The sequence below is a fragment of the Polyodon spathula genome, chromosome 1, assembly GCF_017654505.1.
Source record: "Polyodon spathula isolate WHYD16114869_AA chromosome 1, ASM1765450v1, whole genome shotgun sequence".
NCBI lineage: Eukaryota > Metazoa > Chordata > Actinopteri > Acipenseriformes > Polyodontidae > Polyodon > Polyodon spathula.
Genome location: NC_054534.1, coordinates 79646880 through 79662223, shown reverse-complemented (window position 1 = coordinate 79662223; position 15344 = coordinate 79646880). Strand labels below are relative to the sequence as shown.

The 15344-nt window shown below is 39.2% G+C and overlaps 1 protein-coding gene across 7 annotated transcripts in view; it reads left to right on the top strand.

Annotated features, from left to right (window-relative positions):
* LOC121322879 (folliculin-interacting protein 2-like) overlaps positions 1 to 15291 on the top strand; it is a 42544-nt gene extending 27253 nt beyond the window's left edge. For 4 of the 7 annotated variants that reach the window (XM_041263380.1, XM_041263369.1, XM_041263388.1 and 1 more), the window contains 8 exons: positions 2307 to 2453; positions 2849 to 3018; positions 4477 to 5689; positions 6193 to 6349; positions 8012 to 8131; positions 8851 to 9051; positions 11597 to 11712; positions 12605 to 15291. In XM_041263380.1, coding sequence (XP_041119314.1) covers positions 2307 to 2453; positions 2849 to 3018; positions 4477 to 5689; positions 6193 to 6349; positions 8012 to 8131; positions 8851 to 9051; positions 11597 to 11712; positions 12605 to 12683 — 2203 coding nt within the window. In that variant the 3' untranslated portion in view covers positions 12684 to 15291. Of the gene's footprint in view, positions 1 to 2306; positions 2454 to 2848; positions 3019 to 4476; positions 5690 to 6192; positions 6350 to 8011; positions 8132 to 8850; positions 9052 to 11596; positions 11713 to 12604 lie in introns of those variants that run through there. The other 3 variants (XM_041263398.1, XM_041263418.1, XM_041263429.1) reach the window with 3 other exon arrangements.
* Positions 15292 to 15344: the final 53 nt, after the last annotated feature.

The following is a 15344-nucleotide window of genomic DNA, read 5'->3' as shown; positions in this document are numbered from 1 at the left end:
GCAATTTAATTTGAACACTTTAGAGAAAGAGCGAGTGATTGTGACCCCAAGGTATGTAAAGCTATCCTGAGTAACCCTGAAGGAAAATTTGTCAACAGTCTTTGCTTAGCGCAAGGCTTGATCGGAAAAAGCTCACTTCTTCCCAGGTTGAGTTGCTAGCCTGAGAATTTACCAAATCGCTGTAGCGTAGAGAGAACACAGGGTGGTGACAACACCATTTCTGTGATATAAAGTAATAGATCATCTGTATAAAGAGATATCTTATGCTTCCGTCCAGCCTGACAACTCCCTGGATAGCCCGATTTACTGTGAAAACAGGTAGAGCTTTGATGGCTTTTGCAAACAGCAGTGGGGGGGGGGGGGGGGGGAGTGGACAGTCTTGTCTTGTTCCACAAGTGAGTGGAAAATATTCAGAGCAGGTACCGTTGGTGCAGACAGAGGCATACAGTGACTTATACAGCAGCTTAACCCATGAAATAAAATTGGATCCAAAACCGGTCAGAGGCTTTCTCTGCATCAAGAGATACAAGAACCTCAGATTGGAGAGATGGCTATTGCTTGTCAACCTGTAGAATTTGATTAGTAAGCTTTTCTGTGTGGGATATATTTGCCTGAACAGTATTGAAAATGATGTTGGCTCGTATGTGAACTGTAATCCTTTCAGGACCATGCATTTTCCAGTGGGATGCTCCCCCAGGACCAGGTGTTTTTTTGACTCTTCCTATAAAATTTTACTAAAATCTATTTAAGTATTTTTTTATATTATATATTCTGCTTAGAGATACAAGTATAAAAAATGTGTTATTCTATGACGAGGGACCTTGCAATACTTTCTGAAAGTTTTGTTGAAAAATATTGTTGTTTGGGCAAATTACAAGACATTGTTTCATATGAGTGATTGCAATGACATAATACACATTTATTGTCAGGGTCTTTATAAACAACAATGGGCACTACTATCAAAATAAATATTTCTCAGTAAAATCTTACTTATTCATTCCATTATCAGTAGGGGAAAAAAAAAAAGTACCTGATACATTTAGTTAATTAAATAGTATCTGCTTATATCCACTTGTTTCTTGATATTTGTAAGTGTTGTAAAAACATATATATTAAAACACATGATAGAATAATAGAATTATAAGTGAAATAAATCAGATTTACAGTGTTTCCTCTTTTCTATTAGCGCTAAACAAGTTCCTGTTGTGATTTGTTTCTGCTTTTTTCTCTGCGGGCTGTTAAGGCTTTCCCATACTGTGGAAGTGGAGATCTCTGCTTTAATATTAATTTCTAAGAAGATTTTTACTTGGGAGGAAATAAATTGAATACATTGAGCCAAATGAGGTTTAAACACCAAGGAGAGCTTGGCCTCGCTTGATCAGGAAAGACCAATTGTAAGATCACAGGAGCAAAGATTACTATTCCTTGGTAGGAGCAGGATCTGAGAAGTTGGAGTAGTTGGTTATCGAGAAATTGATCAATACGAGAATACATGTGATGTTCTATTCCACATAATAGAAAATAGGGTACAAATGGAGCAAAAAGAAAATGTTGATCACTATAGATAACATTTCCCTTGCCAATTGGGCAATGTTGGAAAGAGAGAAGCACTTTGGAGTGCTGTACCTGTATTACTATTTGGCAGCTTTGGTTCAATGCACATCCTAATCCTAGCCTTTTTACTTGCTGCCAAAAAAGGGAGTCAAGAGCAGTTGTGTTGATCATCTGTTTTGTACTTGACATATAAGGAAAGTGTCGCACAAATTCGGTCGAGATAGTAAACCAGTGTAAGGGAAAATACATTGTGATACGTATTTCAGATTTCTGGAAACTATTTATTTAAATATGTTATTTGGATTAGTGAATATTATAAAATGATTAAATTCATATTGGATAATCTGTGTCTATACTCCTTGTTCACAGCCTCCAGAAACAAATGTCATATTCAATACTAAAACAAAGGCTATCAGTGGAAACAGAGCCACAGTAAATGTCTTGTTTAAATTCAAAATAAATGGTGCACATACACAACGTGTTTTAAATAACAAAAACAAAAATCAAACCCTAAAGCTGCTGTTAAACATAATACAGGAGTGCTTAGTTTAGCATTTATAACTGGTCGTGAATTTTGTTGTCTGCAGTGGCTTAAGTTTTTACCGCTAGGTTGGAATTTATCTCTGAAATAGACAGTCGGCTATTCATGTAACCTAAAAATGTCTTAAGTTGTCTTAGACCGTGTTGTTTTAGAACTTCTTTTATTGTGTATTAATTTCAGTTTTTGGTGTAATTTTCTTTTAATGAATAAGAACAACTATCTGGAATCTGTACATGGCACCAAGAATCACAGAGCCAGTGTGGTTAACAATGATGTCTCATACAGTGGAGAAGAGGCAACTCTGTCAGCGCTTTCTTAAAGACCTCACGCTTTTAGCAGAGCAGACCTCCAAGAACCAGTAAGTGGCAGTCACCTCCCATTGGTCCCCCAATCAAGGGTTACATTTTGCATTGTAATACAATGGAATTGAACCAATGCTATGGGTTTTAAAGAGATGTACAGTTTTATCTGAACTGTACGGGACATGGGCGGAATGTAAAAAACAGGTTTGAGATATAATATAGTACTTCTGCGTGAGTTCTTTCCAAATTTAAGGCTTTGGAATATATTGTATTGAAAATATGCATCAGCATTTGTTATGAGATGCTGTGTACACCTGTAAGTGAAATGTGTTTGTAGTGGTACATGAATTATGCTCCCTTTATTTTGAGTTATTTCAAATGAGCTTGTTTACATGGCTTTGCTGTCAGAAGCCATAACATTTTGTTTTGATTTGTGTTTTGTTTTTTAAAGGTTTCTGTCTGCTTTACTGACGGCTGTCCTGACCTACCACTTGGCCTGGGTTCCCACAGTAATGCCAAATGATCATCCTCCCATCAAGGCATTCTCTGAGAAGCACAGCTCCCAGTCGCTAGACTTGCTGGCCAAGTCTCACCCTTACAATCCTCTCTGGGCACAGCTAGGTGGGTTGTTAACAATAAGTGATGAAACAATCACTATGAAAATGGCTAAAACCACTATATACCAGGAAAACACTTGATCCTTACTTTAATACTTTTTTATTTTTATTTTTAAACTCGGTTGCATTGCATTGTTTTTAAAGACTAACTTTTTCAGCTGCAAGCAGACCAGGGTTACACTGACACCTACTGGTGATTGAGATTAATGCAGTATTTAACAATTTGATTATCTTGTTTATATTGGTTGTGCTCCATGTAAATTTGTGTTTTTTATATTTTATATACCATATAACTGGAAATTTTGACTGGTATTAAGTTCAGCGGATATGCTACCTTGGTAAATTTTGATGGTTTTTGAATTGTCGTTTTTCACTTAGCACGTTCACAAAGAAAAATGCCACAGTTTTGTATTTCTGCTTTTAATTAAAAAAAAAAAAAAAAAAACATTCAAATGCATGTTTACATAATGAAACCTGTCGTCTAAAACGGTATCATTTACAGTAACTCGGTATTGCATCTACCACGTCGCTGCAACAAAAAAGGCTTTTTAAAAATGAGTTACCACATTATCATTATATAGTCCTTCATTTTAAGATACCAATATTTGGAAAGGATTACTAGCTGCAGTACTTTAACGATAGGCATTTGTTAGCAGTTTGAAAATTAATATAACAGTGAAATGATCACAATATCATTTAGTAATTGTGTGAAAACTTTAACAATAAAACAAACAAAAATGCTTTAAATTTAAAACTGGTTAATAGATAAGCAAGCACTGGCAAAATCAGCTCATTTTTATATGGTGCAGAACTAATTTATTTTAACATATTGTTCAGGGATGTTGCGATACCTGTACGGTGGGTGTCTTGATAGTAGTATCTACAACGAATCGACAATAACAATCCAAAGCAAATTTGCCTTTTGTTACAGACTTTCTAACAAGTCTGGAATAAACTAGTTTGGCTGTTCGGTACTTAGTTAACCCCTTGTAAAAATAACACAAAACTGCTTAACAAAAAAGAACAGGTCGTACAGGTACCACAGTAGCAGCGCAGTTTACACTGGATCAGAATTCCTGATCGCATCATAAATTACAGATTTTCTAAATCCATTGATGTAAATGTCTGGTTTGCTTTTATTTTGTTAAAGCAAATTGGCTTCATATTTTCATATTCTCATATTCACTTTGACATCCGACACATTCTTTCCCTTGCCCAGTGCTTTAACTTGTGCTGCACACCAGTCTGTGAGAGGCTGGGATCACTCACTGTATGCCACACTCTGATTAGTGGAAGAGTTATTGGAGAGTCAATCAAAACCGCCAGTAAAGCCAAGTTCCCTGCCAAAATTTCCAGTTGTACGGTACCATCTTCTTGACCAGATCTTCCATGAAAAAGATTTTAATCTCAATGGGGCGTTCCTGGTTAAATTGCTATTTTTAATTTTTTTTTTTTTTTCTAGGTGACCTTTATGGGGCCATCGGCTCTCCTGTCAGACTGACCCGGACGGTTGTTGTGGGGAAGGGCAGGGAGCTAGTTCAACAATTCCTGTATGTCCTCACCTACTTCATCCGATGCTCAGATCTACAGGAGATACAGCTGAGCATGAGCGGGAAGGTCGAGGATGGAGAGCCTGTTCAAACCGCCACCAAAATCAGCACCACACTTGAGAAAAAGGAGATGAAGGATTCTGAATATGTAGTGGTCACAGTCCAGAGCGAAGCCAGCCAGAAGTGCTCTGAGAAACCGCAAGACAGCATCACAGAGCCAGCCAGAAGTCCAGAGGGTCCGGGTATGTCGACTAAAAACAAACTGCTGACATCTCCTAAAGCTAGACACAGAGAGTTGACAGAGAATGATAAACTAAACTCAGCTAGGACAATGTCCGACACAGAGGCCACCCACATTTGCGGCAGCCTGAAATCTAACCGGGAAGTGGCTACTGGCATTCAGGAGGTTAAAAAGGAGGTGCTGGTCAATGTGACTGGGGCAACAGCTGGCAGCATGCACTGTTTGGCAGGGATGGCGGGCTGCTCGGCCATAGCATTCGAGTCCAGCCCTTCAGTGGAAAAGAAGTCCATCATCACATCTTCACATGACCTGCCTTGCTTCAGAATGCCCGTTCATCACAGTCCCCATTTGCAGAGGGTAAGATTCCAGATTGGGAGTTCTGTCTCTCCTGATTCAGATCTAGAGAGCAGGAGGAGAGAAATGGATACAAATTACCAGAAATTCAGGGAAACAGCTGACGAGAAAGTAAAAAGTCACCAGAGCGGCCCAGACAGTCTCTTACCAGCCTCTCCAACAGAGGCCCAAAGTGAAACGGTCAGACCGTCATTCAAGTCACGTTTAAAGCACTGCTATGCCAGAATTCCATCCTGTGAGAGGACTACCAGCATGTTTGATGAAAATAACACGATTACCATTCCAGCTGAATGTAGTGCAGTCAGTTCTGATCAGGATTTGGGGGGCCAGGACTTAGTCGGTGTCCCCTGTGGGGATGCTGGGAGAAAAGTGACATTCCGCATAGAAGCTGACATTCCCAGGAACGAGAGTTCAGACAGTGCTCTTGGAGACAGTGATGACGAACACATACCCCAAGATCGTATCTCTCGTCAGAGCTGTGGAGAAAAGATGGATGAAATCCAAGAAGAGGTCGAATTGCCACTTCCTAGGTAATCTACTTATTAAAATGTGTATATCTGTGTAAATATACCCACGCACATAAATAGTTTTGCATGCAATAACTTTTTGTAGTCTTTTGACATCACTTTCTGTACCTTTTTTGTTTTTTTAACAAACCACATTTATTTCAAGACGTACAGTATGAAGCCGTGACTGGTTCTTAATCTTCCGGAATGAATGCTTTCTGTAATTTAAGTTATGGTTGAACTAATGGCATATGTCTACTATTGCCTACCCAAGTTAATCTGAAGGTACCAGCCTCATCTGCCTCTTCTTCACCCTGCAAAGTGGTGCAGTGACCTTCTGGTGTGGTCTGTCTGTAGTACAAAACAAATGTAAAATGTGAACCAGAATTTGAATTCAAGCTTTGGCACCACAGTTTGCTCAAGATTGTAGTGTAAAAAAAACAACAACTTTAATGCAAGAGCTAATGCAGTAAATTATTTATTCTGGTTAATCAAAGTTTGGTTTTTTTTTTCCCTCCCAAATTTAGTACAGAAACTACTAGCCAGAAAAATGCTAACAACTTTGGAAGATCCCTTTTTGGAGGCTATTGTGCGCAATACATGCCAGACTTTGTATTGCATGGAATAAGTACAGATGAAAGACTCAAGCAGTGTTTAATGACAGATCTTGATCACACAGTCAGAGTAAGTGCTGTACATCTCCCCCACTACATTATTTATCTTAAAAGAACCAAAACCTTTCTGAACTAACATAAAAAACATTTTCGTAATTATTATATAAGATTCAGTGTCCTGTTGCTTTTATTTTGTTTTGTGCATTATACTGTAGACGAGATCATCAAATCCAGGGGTGTTTAAAGTTAGCCCTTGCTCTCTTGGGACCCTGTTTAGCAACATTTGCAAACCCCTAAGGCTTTTACGGACAGTTAGCTTACCTGAATCAGGCGCACGAGTGGGCAAATAGACTTTGCCCACATATGTGAATTAGCAACCGTGTTTTAGCGCGCACCCGGCAAGTCAACGTTCTCGCTGGATATGGGCTGAACTTCAAGGGAGTGTTCTAACTTACATACAAATGTAGCGATTTAGCAAACCATCAACAGTGTTAGTGTTTGCGTCTTCAATTGATGTGAAAACCAGGATTAAAATGTGCGAAAATTACACGGTCAACAATAAATACCGGTGAAACTACTAGGGAAGCAGGCAAAGAAAGAGAGAGAGAAAAAAGAGAAATAAAAGAAATGTGGAGTGCGCACTGAATTTCTACGTGGACAGACAAAGAGAGAGGAAGAGAAGGCGTCCCCAAATATTTAGAAGTCACCTATCTTTTCTCAGTCTGTCTGACACAGTGTGCAGCAATTTCGACTCAACAGGCAAACAATCACTGACATCTGCCAACTGCTGGAAGGAGACACATGGAGAGCATGCCGTTTGCCTGTAGCATTAAGGGTATCCGCTGTACTAACATTTTATGCCACTATCTCGTTCTACTGTGGGTTATACTGCAGCATGAGCCAGTTGGTTGTATCGTGCAGTGTGGGATGTAACTTCAGCTTTAGTAACGTGGGCAGGAAAATTCATTCTTTTCCCTGTCTCTCACGAGCTCTAACAAAATACAAAGCAGGGTTTTCTTGAGGTATGGTTTTCCTGGTGTCCTGGCTGCCATCGATTGCACACCTGTGCATCTACACGCACCAACGCAGAATAGGCACCTCTACATAATCGTAAGGGGACAGATTCTTTTTTCTTTTTTTTTTTTAATTTAGTCGTTGCCAATTTATTATTTTTTTCCCCCATTTAGTCGTGTCCAATTATTTTTGGGCTCAGCTCACCGCTACCACCCCTGCGCTGACTCAGGAGCGGCAAAGACGAACACACGCTGTTCTCCGAAGCATGTGCCGTCAGTCGACTGCTTCTTTACACTGCAGACTAACCATGCAGCTACCTCAGAGCTACAGCGACAGAGGACAACGCAGCCCTGGACAGCTTACAACCAAGCCTGCAGGCGCCCAGCCAGACCACAGGGGTCGCTGGTGCACGGTGAGCTGAGGACACCCTGGCCAACCTAGCGCTCCCTACCCCCGGGTGGCGCAAGGCCAATTGAGTGCCACCCCCTAGGAGCTCCTGGTCACAGTCGGCAGTGACGTTAGCTTCCGATCTCCAGGCCATAGCGCACATCCGTGCGGAGCGCTTTTACTGGATGCGCCACTTGGGAGCCCCTAAAGGGGGCAGATTCTGTCGGCATGCAAGTAGTGTGTGATCTGTGATGCCAACAGCTACATCACAAATGTGTATGCAAACTATCCTGGCTCTGCTCATGACTCGTTTATCCTCGCTAATTTGCAGGTGGCAGCTGCGTTTCAGCGGGATGACAGTCTGAGAGTGGTTGATAGGGGACAACGGGTATCCACTGAAGCAGTGGCTACCGACACCACTGTTCAACCCCACGACCCCTGCCGAACAGAGGTATAACCGTGCCTTTAAATGAGCTTGTACTGTAATTAAGCGAAAAATTTGGAATCCTCAAAATGCGATTCTCTGGGGGAACACTACAGTACATTCCCCAAGAGGTTAGCAATATCCTCCTGGCTGGTTGTGTTTTACATAACACAGCTCTCTGTAATGGACAGAGGAAAGATTACAGGGTTTGAGGGAAGCAGATGCTGAACTTGAATCCCTAGTGGTTGAGGTTGCAGGTGCTGCAAGTGCCAGGCAAGTCAGACAAAGCCTTATAGATGAATTTTTTTTTTATTTCGTAGGTATTCACTCTCCCACTCTGGACTTTTTTTTTTCTTCTCGTAGCCTTGCTTGAGGGGCTTGGTCAGCCTCCTCACTTGGGCTGTTGGACATTTTTTTTTTTTTTGTTTTTTTTTTTTTTTTTGGTTTTCAAAATGCCCACCGTTCGCTATCAAAGACACACAAGTGCGCTCAGATGAAATGTTGAATCCTTATTGGTTGTAACCTTACTCCCCTGTTCCAAAACTGGTTCTGAATTGTTTAATTGACCCAATTAAATCTCAATCCAAACCTTGAATTAGTTAATTATATAATTTTACCTGTTAAACCTGGAGCAGAATGGCGCTCCAGGACCATGGTTGGGCTCATGTACTCTAATCTAAATGTACACCTCTCTGTATTGGATTGCATGGATTAGGTGGATAATGTATTTCTGTTGTGTGTTGCAGCATCCAGCCTTAGATGAGCCAATAGCAGAAGCTGTCTGTATTATTGCCGACACAGACAAGTGGACAGTGCAAGTGGCTACGAGTCAGAGAAGAGTGGTGGACAGCAATAAACTAGGAAAAGATGTCCTAGTCTCCAGTCTTGTCACCAGCCTGCTCCAGTCTATTCTACAACTCTATAAGCTCAACCTCTCCCCTGACTTTGTAAGTACCATATTCCTTATAATTTAAGACACGCAAATAGCCTGCATCTTAAATTCGAGTACAGTATAGTGATGTGTGTATTAAAATCGCCAACAAAAGACATGACCACCTGAGTACACAAACAGCAACGTGACTGACTGCTGAGAAAAGACGAACAAAGATGCCACTGCCCGTACACACAAGCAGCAACGTGAAATAAGTTTTTACAATTTCGGTGTTTCAGGACTGGAAATGAGAAGCAACATGTACTGTAGTGCTCTGTGCGATAGCAGACGGCCACAAACTGCCTCCATATGCGTAACTGAGGTTTTATCTTTGTAAATGCATATTTTATTTGATATTTTATTTTTCCCGCAAATTGAGGGTGGGAAATTTGGGCTCTGTCTTAAATTCGAAGTAATATGGTACATCACAAACCAAGAATCTCAACCAAGAGACATATCTGATCATGTAAGATACCCTATTAACTGATGGACTTCTGGAATGTTGCATTTGTATGCTGCTACCAACTGAACGGTACTGATGGAAACTGATCGGTGCACATTTTATTATGGGTTTAAAACACTAAATTCAGCTCTTAGCAGGACATAATGGATTCAGTTGCAGATAAAATAAAAGACGGTGAATTTGGGAATTCAGTTTAACTTTTTACATGGTGTCACTTCATGTCAAACAACTGCCCAGTTTAAAAAGTAGTGGCATTCTGTAAAATATAGCTACACGTCCCCACCTGTTGCTACAGCTGGATAAATAACGTACCTGTAACGTACATCTCTTTTCATTGTTAACATCTTGACAACTTTTTACACTTCTACATTTAAAGTCTGTTTCAAAGTTATCTTCAAAATGTCTGATCTAGTGCACTGGCAGTGCCAGGATTATTGCCCACATTGGGAAACAGGTAACACAGGACTAACGATCCATGATATGGTACTGAACAGAAAAACCAGAGCACTTAAGAGTTTTTTTTTGTTGTTGTTTTTTAAAGGGCTTTGAAACAGACGTCAAAGTTCTAAGTGTAGACAGTTGTCAGGACGTTAACAATGAAAAGAGAAATTACAGGTATATTATTGCGACAGGGTAGTGCTGTGGCCCAAGATGTTACCGGCAGGAAGTGGAGACTCTGAGACAGAAGCTGCAGTGAAGCGCTGTTACACAGATTTATTACACAGACAGAAATCAAATAAATAAAGGCCAAAATAAAAGGTTTAACAAAAGACTAATCAGTAGGCTGGGCATTCACCTTCACTACTCTAAATAAATTAGTTTACATCTCAAGGCACAAGCATACCCCAAACTCCTCTGGCAAACCAAAGGGTTACTGGCTCCTTTTGTACATGTGGCCACTTCCCAATTAGCACTCAATTAATTGGGGAATGGCCACACCTGTGATTGTTGGCAGGGACAGATTTAACCCCATCCCTGCCAACCTTACATTCCCACACACATGGTGTTTACATTTTAGGGCTTTCAACTGCCACAGTTATGTAAACAGTTGTAGCAACATGTGCAGATGTATAACGCTATATTTTTCCGAACCCCGCTACTTACTTGCTCTTTAACCATGTTCAATAAAAGGGATTAATCTAATTCTTACTGTTAAAAAACTGAAGCAGGGCTCCCGAGTGGCACACTCCTGTAGCCTGGAGTTCGCCGGTTCGAGTCCAGGCTGTTCCATTGCCAATCGTGGATGGGAGTTCCCAGGGAGTGGCGCTCGGCCAATTGTGGGGAGGGTTTAGTTCGGCCAGGTTGTCCTCAGCACACCACGCACCAGTGACACCTGTAGACTGGCTGGGCACCTGTGGGCCTGCCTGTAAGTTGCCCAGAGCTGCATGGTCTTCTGACGCAGTAGCAGAGGTGGCTGCATGGCAGGCCTGCAGAGTGAAAAGAAGCAAGCGGCTGACGGCACGTGTTTCGGAGGACGTGTGTGTCCGTCTTCGTCTCTCCAGAGTCAGCGCGGTGTGGCAGTGGTGGTCCGGGTTGAAATAAAATAAAAAAACTGCGCTTTCCAAATTGGGGAGAAAATGAGGGGAAAAAAAAATTGCAGATTCCAAATAAAAGAAATAAAAAAAAAATAATACTATACGTGCAGTAACCATACTGTGGTGTGTTTTATAATGCCCCGATATTAGTAAAGCAACTACAATGTAGTATCACAACTCCCTCTGAGATACTTGTACATATCCAATGGACCCCTGAAATCAATTCAATTGATATGTATTCAACTGTATATACAGAGATGTTTAGAATTTAATAACATTGATTGCAAATTGTCTGCATCCCTGTGAAGCTTTAGCTACGTAACATACTTATTTATATATAAACTGTAAAATTAATTGTATGGTTAAGTTACACTAGAAACTTTGGTCTTTTCAGGCAAGGTGTTTACTTGGTGTCATAAGTTAGATTTGTTCAATTTATTAACTTGTGAACAGGAAATTAGACGCAAAACACTTAACTATAACTGTTTAACTTATACTGGAATGGCTTTCCAGGACTCCCCTCATCTAGCACGTGTAAGTGATTTGTTTATTTCATGTTTCAGTGTATCATGCATCTTGAGGACAGACTTCAAGAGATGTACTTCAAGAGCAAGATGCTGTCAGAATACCTAAAGGGACATGGAAGAGTGCAAGTAAAGGAGCTTGGAGTCGTGCTGGGGTAGGCACTCCATTTTCCTTTGCAATATTTATTAAAATGTGGTGATTTTTGAATATTCATAGGTGTTTATTGACAGTATCTTGTTCTGTTTTTTGGAACACAAGTGTAATGAAGTGAAAACATAATAATGCATAAAAATGTTTTCATAACTTGAAATTATGTGTATTAATTCTTCACATGGGCATTTTAAAGATGATTGGAAATTGTATTATTTCACACTCTTCCATGTTTGTGCAACTAAGTGTTAGGCTTCTGTAATAAGACATGAATTCCAACTTTAAATCAAGCAGTCTTTTAAAAACCCAGATGACTTCAGTCAACCCAAATGCTAAATACTTTATTTGAAATGCGTTTGTCTTATGAGACTCAAGGGCGTTTTGAGTGGAATAAGCACAGTCTTTTCAATTAAGGTAGAGATATTACATTTGAAATATTACAAGGTAGTAATACATGTTTTTGTTTGCATATTTTTCTCAAGATACAAGCACAGGCCAAACAGTGATTGCTGGTTTTATATCCGCATTGGTATTTTAAAATTGTAAAAAAAAAAAAAAAAAAAAAAAAAAAAAAAAAAAAAAAAAAGTCTCCATGTTCCAGATTTCAGTATAATGTGCCCTTTTTTAATTCAAGTAAAATTATAATACAGCATGATTTTCAAAAGGAGCAAACTAAGATGTATTTTGCGCCTTTATACCTCACAAACTGGTTAATCCACAATTTCTACAACCCTCAGTGGTATAGTATGTATAAAACAAACATTTTAACATTTTTAAAGAAATGTTTCAACTAGACATCATTCTCATCGTTGAAATGTTTGGCAAACAATTTTACTTTTAGTTTCACTACATAATGAATTTGTTACCTAATCACTTTCTTTTCTTCTTCCCTTTAGGATTGAATCTAATGACCTTCCTTTGCTGGCTGCAGTGGCAAGCACCCATTCTCCTTACGTTGCTCAGATACTGTTATAATTTACTCTCTCAGGATATCCATTTGCAAAACCAGTTTTAAAAGTTGGGTTAGAAAACGAGTATAGGCGTGTACAGAAGAACATGCAGTATAAGCTGCAGGCAGTAGTAGTCCTAGCATTTACTCCAATCTAGTTGGGTGTGCTACCAAATACAGTGTGCTGAGGCACTGAAAATACAGCCTACTGTGGGAAATCTTACTACATAAACTAAGCAGAACCTGGGAACTGAACTTTTATATTCAGGGTTTCCGCTGCAATGACAGTAATACTGCCCAGTAAGTGGTAGACTTTTGTACATCAAGACATTTGGATGTACAATATCATGGACTTCAGTCTGAAGCAATCCAAAATTGAGAGTCTGTGTAATTTAGCTTTCTAAACATTGTGTACAGCTTTCCCACCAAGAGAAATTGGATGAAGCTCTACACTTAAATATTCATGAAACAATGAGTTTTTGTCATTTAAGACAATATTCGATTAAAACCCAGCAGCTGTTGATGGTTAATTTTTTTTTAATGTAAAAAAGAGAACTACAGTTGTCTTTTAAACTTCCTCTAAACATACAGTGGTTTCTATGAAAGTATTCACTCAATTGTTTGTTTTGTGTTTTTTTTTTTTTATTATAAAGGGACAAAAAAAAAAGCCTTCAAATTATTGGTTTTAAAAGGGAAGCCTTACCTGATCTCAAGTAAAAGTTTACAGGAATAAAGCTAAAGCTACAGTGTTCTCTTGAGCACTTTTCACATTGGCACTTCCACCCTGACCAGGGTTCTGGCCACCAGGGTCACAGTCCTGTGTAATGTGAAACCATGTACCTGGGTCATACCCAGGTTAACCCGGGTCCTAACGACCCATCCCAGAATGTGGGTTGACACGCTTTGACCTGGGTTGTGCGTGACAAAATGCATAATGGCCGACGAATTAACAAACAGCCATGCCGGTGTGAAGGTTTCACTTCCACAAGGGATGTTTTTGTTGATTCTGTTTAGACAGATTTTGCTGATTGTGACACACCATGAGCCAGATTGCAGCAGGGATGAAGAAACATTTGCTCTAATCAACATTTGGGCTGACGGTTCAATCCAGAGAAGCTTGGATGGAAGCACCCATAACATGCTGCTTGCGGGGCACTGATACCAATATTGTTTACTTGTGTCTGTCACCCAGGTCAACCCTGCTTTATCAAAAGCAGTGTAAAATTTCGTAGCCAACTCGCATGACACCGGGTCCTGATCTGGGTAGAGCATGCCAGTGTGAAAGGGGCTTTAGAAGACTAATATGCTTATTGTCTTAGTCTAATGCTCTTAATGTTATAAATACTCTGGAAAACTCCATGCTTTGTCAGTAACTGACATGATAGCATTCATAATTTTAATTGATGTGAAATACATTCTATATTAATCTGTTCATTATTTTCCCTCTCTGGTCATTTTTTGGTTCTTAATATAGATCAAGCCTTAAGACAACCTAACAATATAGGAAGTTTAAAACATATAGCTTCTTAAGATCTATGTAGGCAATATAGAACAATAAATTGGGACAAACTTCACAATGTACTAATAATTACAATATTTAAATACAACACAGCGCCACGTTTTACGGGCAACTAGTTTTTCTAAAGCAACATTTCTGTTAAAAAAGGAAGTTACAAAATGAGGCACATGTGCACTAATCTCCGTGCTTTCACATGCAAAGCAGTGATCCTAATAGCTGTAGGGAAAAAATTGTGTTTGTATTTTACACACACACACACACACTGTCTGCAGGCCCATTTTTATAGATACATTCTCTATTACACATATCTTGAGTTAAAAGCAATATTTAATTGTTCGCTTCAGTTTAAATAGAACTACTCATGGGTAAATTGTACATGCCCAACAACTGAGCCTAATATGGAAGTTGTTTCTTCTGTTTATTTTGTTGACATTTTACATTCATTATGGTAGTGTTTTTTAATTGAAAACTTAATTCCCTGTTTTAAAATGACATGGTTACATTGGTTAGCTGTGTGCATTTACATACTCAGACCATAGTCCGCTGTGAATGAGTGCTGCCTTTTCATTGTGTTTTTTGTGCTTGGTATGTTTCTAAACACTAACTATTTTACAGACTTGCAGTGGTAATACAAGCTTTAATGAATATTTAGTTTTTAACAGTGTGGTGACATATCTTGCAACGGTGGTTCTAAACTGACTGAAGAATTTTTAATGTTTTGTCTTTTCTAAACTAAATGCTACCTCATTTGGCAGGATTTGACCCTTTTAGGGTTTTGTGGTCTTACCTGTGAAAACACTGTCCGTATATTTTTGTAGCACCTTGCTCTTCATTCAGGCTTTTTGTGACTTGAAAAACAAAAGATGCTGAACTAGTGTTTGTAACAAGATTGTTTACTCATCATGTTTTGTGATTTAAATTTTGTGCAGAATGACATGGGCATGATAATGAAACATTATTGAATGTATGAAGAAACTGAAATGTATGGATCTAAAGCTTAACACAGACTGGTATAACTGACCAGGTTTGTTATTTGTTATTTTGTTCTACCAGTATTGGCTACTTTCTTTTTTTTAAACATATGCCAGATTTAATAAAACTGCAGATACAATGGATTAACTGACCCATAATGTTTTCTTTTGTTTGTTTGTTTGTTTGTTTGTGATGA